We start from the raw sequence: 9,357 nt of genomic DNA on the forward strand, positions 1-9,357 counted from the left end.
ATTACATTCGGGTTCTTGCCGAAACATTTTCTATCTATATATAGGCGGCCTTTTTTTTTCCTTAGGTTTTTTTCATTTCTTGTTTCTCTCTCTTCCGATTTTGTTTTTTCCGTTAATCTATTTCCTCATTCTATATATAATTGCCTTTTCTTTCTGTAATTTTTATTTATTTTTCCAAATTTGTGTTTTCGTTCTTCTATTCCGTTTGCTGTTGGAGTTATACACAGGTTTGTGTTGTGGTTTTTTTTTTTTTTTTTGGTATTGCAATTTCGATTTCATTGTTGTTTATATTTGTTAGTGTTTGTTTGAATTTTAGAACTTGATCAATTTTTTCTTAGTGGCCATGTTGTGCAGATGGTAAGAAAAATGAAATATAGAGTTGTTAATCCACGGCAATTATAGATGTTTGGTTTGGATAAGTAGTTGATGTCGGTGTTTTGCAGTTGTGTTTTTTTAGTGGTTTTTGTATATTTTGAAGTTATTACTTGTATTTACGGATTAGGTTATTTATTGTACAACTTTTTGTTACTAATCATGGGTTTTCTTGTTTTATTACGTGTTTTTAACCTGTATAGATTATCGGAGTTTTATCTGATGGTGGGGTTATGTTGGAGTACGAATACAGGAAATATGCGTATATTTATAATCTGATCGCTTTTTTTTGTGGCCGAAATGTTGTATAGATGGTGAGAAAAAATAAAACTACAGCTGTTGTTAGTCCAGGGCAGTTTCCTGAAAGTGAGTCTGTTCGATCGTCGACAAAGGAGAGTCGAGATGTAACACCTGGCATTTCAGCGACAGGGATAGCTGTTGACTTGGGTGAATATCCTTTGAAGGACTTATGTATGCATAAGGGGTTAAGGCGGGAACAGAATACGAATGGAAAAGATCAATCAAATATTGGTGTTTCTACCACGCCTGGTGGGGATAGTGTTGCGTTACTTGTGGAAGAGCAACCAAGAATTATATCAGATGCTGAAAATTTAAATGAAGAGTTTACTCAACCTCGTTCGGCAAATTTGTTGCCTGTGCGAATTGTGGGACATAGGGGATCTAAAAAAAGGGATAGGCCTATTGTTCACTTAGTTCAAATTTCATCCGACGAGTTATCCATTCAGTCGAAAAGAAAACAACGACTTGTAGGAACGGGTGGTTTCGGTAAAGGGCCCATTTTAAATTCGCTCAATGTTCGTCAGCAAGGGGAAGGAACTAAATGTAACGTTGTTCAAATTTCGGGAGATAATGTTTCCGCTAAAGGCCAAATGGAAGTTGATGTCTTCGCTGCATGTTCTGAGAATTATGTTGCGATGGGTATGGAAGAACAAATGAACCTTGCTGTGGGAGCCGAAAATATGATTACACAGAAAGGACCTACAAAAAGGAAGATTAGGCCTATTGTCGATTTAGGAGAACATTCGTCAGAAACGGTGATGTCGTTGCCGACAAATTTCCCGTCGAGCAGTCGACCGGTTGGAGGCGAGGGTAGGTGAATCCCAGTTTTTTTCGATGGTCGTAAGGATGGGGAAGAAACTATATGTAACGCTCTTCAAGTTCCGGCAGATGTCGTCACAAAAAAAGGTCAACCGAGTGTTGATGTATTGGTTGCATCTACAGAGGAAAACGGTGTGTTGGTTATCGACGACAATCCGATAAATGTTCGCCACGTGGATACAAATGCTGAAAGCTTGCGGCCAGCACATGGACACCTGTTTGCTGATTGTTTTGAGGTGCCTATTCAAGATTGTGAAGAAGTGTAAGTCTTCGTGTTTGTCGTCAACATTGTGGATATACTTTGATCCAGACTATGATTATGGTATTTATTTGTATTTATTGATGTTTTTATTCTTTTATAGAAAAAAAATCCAGGAGTAGCTGGAAGCCGTGTAATGCAGGTAATATTGTTTAACATTGTGTGAAGGCATTATTTTGGATAAGTGAGTATTATAAACGTGTTCATATGATCTACGATGTATGGAATTTATATCGCGTTTTTTTGTTTTGTTTTCCAATTTCGAATAGAAAATTTTTCGGCATTGCCATATTCCGACGCAATATGGCATACTGTGCCAGTTGAAGTTTGTGAGACGTTGTAAGTTTTTGATGTTCTTCTCCTTTATGTGGTATATTATTTGAAATTAATATATATTATGGTTTTTTTGTAGACATGAATCCAAAAAACGAAAAGAACGTGATATTCATTTTTTTTATCTGCCAACAAACGGAAAAAAATTGAACAACGTAAGAGCAAAAGATCCCTGTTTTTTGCACAGTCTGCGTCTTCCAAAAACCCCGGTTTAGAAGGTATTGTTACGGTTTCTTTTTTAATATAAGAATTAACTATTGTATGTGATATTTGGAATGAATCTAAATGTATTTGGTTTTTTTTTTTCCAAAAACGTTTTTCCCATGTTTCGGCAGTGAGACCACTCGCAATCATTGGTGAAAACCTTCCAGTTGGCCCTCTTGTGCTTGAGAGTGCTTCGTGTTGTTTGTATTGTAATGCCAAGAAATTCATGTATGAAACTTCGAGTTCCTGCTGTTGTGGCGGACAGGTTGTGGTTGCAGCTAATCAATTTCCTGATAAGTTATGCCGATTATATTTATCAGAAGAGGAAGACGCTAAACATTTCAAGCAATACAGCCGAATGTCTAACAATCTCTTTGCTTATAGTTCTATACGCGGTAAAACGGAGTCGACGACATTTAAGGGGATATATTTATTTAAAATGCATGGGCAAGTATATCATTCCGTTCCAGATCTTCTGCCTAATGATGGTAGCCCTAAATTTTTGCAGCTCTATTTTTATGATGGCCAGCACGAAGTTCAGAATCGAGTGAATTGTTTTCCTGAGGTACGAGAGGATATTATTCGTATATTAATGAAGATTACTGAAATGAATCCATATGCAAGATTTTTTAGATCGTTGAGGGAAATAGAGATAGATGAAGACACGCAGATAGTATTATCTCAAAATCCTGTTTTGGATCAACGTGTTTATAACGCACCTGTTTCTGATGAAGTTGCTGCTGTGTGGCCAGATGGTGCGTCTTCAAGTCAGATTAGCACTCCACATATTATTGTGCATGGAAAGTCTGCCCAAACTCATCGGATTTGTCATTATTATGGGTGCTATGATCCATTACAATACCTGTTATTATTCCCTTTTGGTGAATGTGGATGGACTCAGAATCTTAAGAAGCGAAATGTTGGTGGGAAAAATCATACACAACAGGTTCCAGATCCTATTCATTCCTGTACAGTTCATACCGTGCAGAATTTCTTAGACGAAGAAGAATCACGTAGGTGTTTGTTATTTATGCATATTAGTTCGTATTTGTTTTAAACTATTTATTATGCTGGGAAATTTAATGTGTTCTCTTATTTATTTTTGGCACAATATAGGGACCGTTAAACACAGGACAAGAGCTGATAAGTATATCTCTCCAAGAGAATACTATGCTTACGTATTACAAATGAGGCCTTCGAACATGCTCCTTAGAAGTGGAAGATGTTTTCAACAATTTGTTGTGGACATGTATGTGAAGATCGAAAATTCAAGACTCGATTATTTGCGGAACAATCAAGATATCATTAGAGCTGATCTTTATCAGGGTATTCATGATAGTGTAACAGATGGAGAGACAGATGCTTCAAAGGTTGGACATCTTGTTGTTTTACCTCCGTCATTTATTGGATGTCTTAGAGATCTAAAACGTCGGTATCTAAATGCAATGGCATTAGTTCAAAGATATGGGAAACCGGATTTGTTTATTACTATGACATGTAATGCAAATTGGCCCGAAATAAAGTGTGAATTACAACCTGGAGAGAAAGCTCAGGATAGACCAGATATAGTGGCCCGTATATTTTGTGCAAAATTGTTGGCATTAAAAAAAAAATTAAAAAAGAAAGAATTTTTGGTGAAGTGGCAGCAATGATCTATGTTGTTGAGTTTCAAAAAAGAGGATTACCACATGCACATTTTTTAATAATACTGAATCGTGATTTCAAGATAAGAGGGCCATCTGAATATGATAAGTTTGTTTGTGCTGAAATCCCATCGTTTTATAATCCTCGTCTTCGTAAAGTTGTCTTGACTCATATGATGCATGGGCCTTGTGGGAAGCTGAATCCTAAGTGTCCTTGTATGAGAATGGATGGGAAAAAAATGATCTGCAAAAATGGATATCCAAAAGATTACAATTCAGAGGCAGCAAACAACAAAGATGGGTATCCTGTATATAGGAGAAGACCGACAGGTGAAAAAGTAAAGGTTCGAAGGGCTGAGTTAAATAATCAGTGGGTAGTACCCTATAATCCATATTTATTACTTATGTTTGATTGTCATATAAATGTTGAGGTTTGTTCAACTATCAAAGCTGTGAAATATTTATATAAATATGTTTATAAAGGGCATGATCGAATATCATTTAAGATATCTGCTACAAATGAAAAAAAATTTGATGAAATAGAACAATTTCAATCTAGCAGGTTGGTATTGAGTGCTTTATTTACATATTTAGTTCACATTTCTTTACATTATGATATTATGATTACAAATATTACATTTGAATTTTGTTGTTTGAAATTGTAGGTGGGTATCTCCATGTGAGGGAATATGGCGAATATTTGGTTTTGATTTATTTGAGAATTTTCCTCCTGTTATGCCATTACCAGTGCATCTTCCAAACATGCAATCCATTGCTGTAAGACCATTTGAAAATTTCAGACGGGTTGTTAGAGATCCTAAGCGCGCACGTACACCTTTAACGGAGTACTTTGCAGTGAATGCGTCGGTTGATGGTGGTGTTAACCTTTTATACAGTGATTTTCCAGAACACTACACATGGAATTCAAATGTGAAAGAATGGAAAGACCGAAAAAATGCACTCACTGTTGTTGGTAGAATATCGTTTGTCTTGCCTGCCGAAGGTGAACGTTATTATCTTCGACTATTGTTGCTTAATGTACGAAATTCAACTTCGTTTACAGACTTATGTACAGTTGACAATTATGTTTGTGCTACATTTCAAGAAACTGCTAAACGGCTAGGCCTTTTGGAGGATGATGATGCTGCATCCATATGTCTAACTGAAGCTGCAGAGATACAATTACCGTGTGCTTTGAGACGGCTGTTTGCAACAATACTGATATTTTGCCAGCCCAGTGATCCAGCTTCTTTATGGGAAAAGTATTATGCCTCATTGTCGGAAGATTATAGGTACCAGTTTAAAGATTGTCCCGGAAAAGCTAAACAACTAACTGTTAGTTTATTAGAGCAACATCTTGAATCAATGGGTAAATCACTGAAAACATTTGGGCTGGATCATCTGGGCTATAATGTCAGTGACGAGTTCAGGAAAACGAGAGTTATAACAGATGCTTTGAATATACCTATTCCTGAAGAATATATAAACTCAAGATCACGGTTGAATGAAGCTCAACTAAATGCATATGATGTCATAATGAATCACGTCAAGGAGGGAAAAGGAGGTGCTTTCTTCATTGATGGACCAGGCGACACGGGTAAGACTTTTTTATACAATAGTTTATATGCAGAAATTCGAATGATGAATAAAATTTTACTGCCCACTGCGTCATCTGGAATAGCCGCATCAAATCTACCTTCAGGCAGAACAACTCATTCAAGATTTAAAATACCTGTTGATCATGAGAGTTGTTTTACGTGTGATGTGCCAAAACAAGGTAGTTTAGCACAATTATTAAAAGAGACAGCTTTGATTATCTGGGATGAGGCTTCTATGGCGAATAAGGCGAATTTACAGGCACTTGATTTGCTGTTGCAAGATATATGTGAAAATACGACACTTTTTGGTGGTAAACTTATCATTTTCGGTGGAGATTTTAGGCAGGTTTTACCGGTTGTACCCCAAAAGTCCTTAAGACATGCTGTTGAATCGAGCATTGTCGCTTCATATATCTGGCCATCTTTGAAAAGATTAAAGTTAACGGAAAATCAGAGAGCTCGTGAAGATCCAACATTTTGTGCGTTTTTGTTATCTCTTAGTAATGGTGAATTACAAACAAATGAGTGATGATATGTAGAGCTTCCTAATGGAATGGTACGTCATTTGGAGATTGACAGGGACCCCATTTTGGAGATTATAAAAGCTACTTTCCCAGAAGTTGAGAAAGGAACGATTACATCAAACATCTTTGCAGATAGAGCAATTTTAACTCCGATGAATGATGATGTGGATATGGTCAATTCAGTTTTGATTGAACAGTTTCCAGGAAATAAGGTGATTTATAAGAGTTTTGATGCAATGCTCAATGATACTTGCAATATCTATCAATCAGAGTTTGTAAATAAGCTTTGTCCAGGAGGAATGAGTCCTCATGAGCTTGTGCTTAAAAAAGACTGCCCTGTGATTTTGTTACGTAATATAATGCCTTCGGATGGTCTCTGTAATGGGACGAGATTGATTTGCAAGATTTTTCAGCCCAACGTTATCGTCTGTGAAATCTCTGTTGGTCAATATAAAGGGAAAACTGTTTTTTTGCATCGAGCAACTTTACGCCCTCCAACAAATAGCAGATATCCATTCACTTTTGAAAGGAAACAGTTCCCAATTAAATTATGTTTTGCTATGACGATTAATAAGTCACAAGGACAAACACTGAATCAGGTTTCGGTTTATCTTCCTCGACCGTGTTTTGCACATGGTCAACTGTATGTGGCTTTATCTCGGGCAACAAAGGCTAAAAATGTTGTTTTTTATACAATGAAACCGCCAGAGGGGTATCACGTCAACTCGGTTAGAAATGTAGTGTCCTTTGACATTTTGAAGTATTCAAAAGCTGTTTAACATCAAACATGCTTGTTGTTGTATAATGGCATTTTTGTAGGTGTTGTAATCTTTTTTCTTAAAAAAATACTATACTAATTACAACAAACATTAATGTGTTCTAAAAAACAGTATAATTACAAATATTGCTATAAAGTTGTATTTCTTTTCAGAATGGTCAATAAGTTATGTTCCATTTAAAGCATTCATTATGTTAAGATCATTCGTATTTATTTAACAAAATTAATGTTGTAGATGTTATATATTGTGATTCGGGAATTATGTAGATTTCTCACATACGAATTTGTGAAAAGATATTTATTCACCGTATATATTAAACTTCTTTTTTATTGTTTTGTAAAAAATAGTTAGAGATCAACGTATTATTGTTGCAATTAACATATATTACAGTTAATTGGAAGTTTAAATTGGTGAAATGTAGATATTGTCAATGATTATAACAGACAACAGAGAGTGTAATAAATATATTGGGATGTTTTGTCGGTAGTTGGTTTTTTATGAATGTGTTTACTAATAGTTTAATTAGGAATTTTGATGGTTATGTTAATTTCTATTATACTTCCATATTTAAGAGCCTTTTGTTACAAATATCAAGTTTATATATATTGTGAAAAATAATAAATTAAATCTTTTAATAAAGTTGTATTTTATTACAAGATTTTATTACTGTTTTCATTTTGGAGGATATATATACTAATAGCAATTTTGTGTTTGTTTAGCATAATCTACAGTACAGATATTATGTGTTATTATTTTAAAATTTAAGAAACTGCACATAAGTGGATCTGGGGACAGGTATTTGTATTCTGATAGATACTTTAATTTGGATGAATTATTCTTACAAATTTTTTATTAATCAAATTATTATTTGTATGATTAGCAAGTATTTTGTACTGTAAATGATTGCATTTTGAAATTGGTGAAATTTGGATAATTTAAACGGTTATTATAACCACCATTACTTAGTATAATTAAATAGTTGCGACGTTTTGTCGGTAGTTAGACTTTCAAGAATTTAGTTTAATAATAGTTTAATGGGAAATGTGACGATTCACTTAACTATTAACCTTCTCTGTATTTTAATTCAAAAGTTTATAGGTATATATCCTCTCCGTTATTCATTAATCAATTTCCTGCAAACCGAACCCTAGAAATACCGAATTTTTTTCCCACAGTTAATTTGCATCCCGAATATCTATTAATCTCATTTGTACTTCAAAATCTGACATGACGACGTACAAGCCCGCTGATTTCCGTTTTAGGGACAGGTAATTATTTCTGATTTCATTTGGATTTATTTTCATTTTTTCAATTTCCATTGTCGTACGATTGTTCTTCATTATTTTGGTTAGACGTCGGAATTTGGGTAAAGCGCCTGCTGTTGGTGGAGGAGAAGAAGTTGAAAGGCGACAAGTTGTGTCCACAGGTCCTCGGCGTAGACAGCCGCTCGGACATATGCCACCTCTTAGTCACGCTACTACTCTTTCTAATATGGAGGAAAGAGAACCTACGATTAATGTTCCGATACCGGCTGTACCATTAGCTTCTGCTAGACCATTTTCATATGTGACATTCAGGGAGTGGGAAGAGCGGTGCTGTTCATGGGCCTCGCTGTCTGCCAGAAGGTGCAGAGGAATGGTACAATCCAATTGAAAATTCGGGCCTTAGAACTGCTGCTCCGTACGGATGGTGGGTTACACAGAATGCCTGATATCGTTTCGCTGAGCAAATTGAAATTTTCTATGGTATTTATGAATAGGACGGATACTGGTGTCGAATGCCAGTTATAGAAGATAGAATTCACAGACCGCCGCCTGGGTATATTGGAGTATATACTAGGCAGTTACAATCAGGGTTGAGGTTTCCTCTTCATCCTTTTGTAACCAAAGTGTTGAATGGGTATAACATTGCGTTGTGTCAGTTGACTCCGGCCAGTATTCGAAGAGTTATGACATTCTTATGGGTTTCCCTTTTTTTAGGGTTTGACCCCAGTGAACACGTTTTCCGGCAATTGCATGCTTTAGTACCGAATAGACAGTCTTCCGAACAAATGGTCTTGGATGGTGGCGAATTGAAGCAAAACGAGGTTATTTAACTAGTTGGCCTCACGACACTTCGGATAAAGATTGGAGGGGTCAATGGATTTGGATCAGGACTCCATCCGAAGAGGAACATTTAAACTACTTTGGAGCGCCGAGATATCTGAGGATGCCCGATCCGAAAATGTCTGCTATCGGTCCTGATGAATTTTTTGCTGAAGATAATCAACTTATGAAGCTCTTCGGAAAGGTGGTTACAGGAAGAGGGGGACGAGAGAAACATACTCCAGCCACTTGGCTTCCTTGTTATCACTATATTTTCCAGGAGAGGATATTAGCTGCCGTCGGCCTCAGCCGAAAGTACCAAGGGGGTAAGATTCTCGGTTGGGGCCGAAGGCTCGTTTCTTTTTTTTTTTTTTTCACTATTGGTGTTATTGTTGTCTGTTTTTTTTTTCAGTGTTGCATGAGTCGAATTGCGGGTTGAATT

At 36.1% G+C, this 9,357-nt stretch overlaps 2 protein-coding genes across 2 annotated transcripts; both read left to right on the top strand.

Annotated features, from left to right (window-relative positions):
• Window positions 1-683: 683 nt before the first annotated feature.
• On the top strand, window positions 684-6,057 carry LOC110699780. Its single transcript, XM_021877296.1, has 8 exons — window positions 684-1,482; window positions 1,615-1,753; window positions 1,867-1,892; window positions 2,419-3,300; window positions 3,404-3,885; window positions 4,014-4,260; window positions 4,414-4,492; window positions 4,596-6,057. Exons 1-8 carry the CDS (start codon window positions 684-686, stop codon window positions 6,055-6,057), a joined length of 4,116 nt encoding a protein of 1,371 aa, XP_021732988.1.
• Window positions 6,058-6,081: 24 nt separating this feature from the next.
• LOC110699781 (ATP-dependent DNA helicase PIF1-like) lies at window positions 6,082-6,831 on the top strand. The gene has a single exon (XM_021877297.1). The coding sequence runs from the start codon at window positions 6,082-6,084 to the stop codon at window positions 6,829-6,831; it is 750 nt and encodes a 249-aa protein (XP_021732989.1).
• The last annotated feature ends 2,526 nt before the right edge of the window (window positions 6,832-9,357 follow it).

The sequence above is a fragment of the Chenopodium quinoa genome, unplaced genomic scaffold (genome assembly GCF_001683475.1).
Source record: "Chenopodium quinoa cultivar QQ74 unplaced genomic scaffold, ASM168347v1, whole genome shotgun sequence".
In the NCBI taxonomy this organism is placed as follows: domain Eukaryota; kingdom Viridiplantae; phylum Streptophyta; class Magnoliopsida; order Caryophyllales; family Amaranthaceae; genus Chenopodium; species Chenopodium quinoa.

Coding starts and splice junctions, on each gene's coding strand:
- LOC110699780 (XM_021877296.1), top strand. CDS start 684: ATGGTGAGAAAAAATAAAACTACAGCTGTTGTTAGTCCAGGGCAGTTT. Junction 1,754..1,866: donor ATTCAAGATTGTGAAGAAGT/GTAAGTCTTCGT, acceptor AAAAAAATCCAG/GAGTAGCTGGAAGCCGTGTA. Junction 1,893..2,418: donor CTGGAAGCCGTGTAATGCAG/GTAATATTGTTT, acceptor ATGTTTCGGCAG/TGAGACCACTCGCAATCATT.
- LOC110699781 (XM_021877297.1), top strand. CDS start 6,082: ATGGTACGTCATTTGGAGATTGACAGGGACCCCATTTTGGAGATTATA.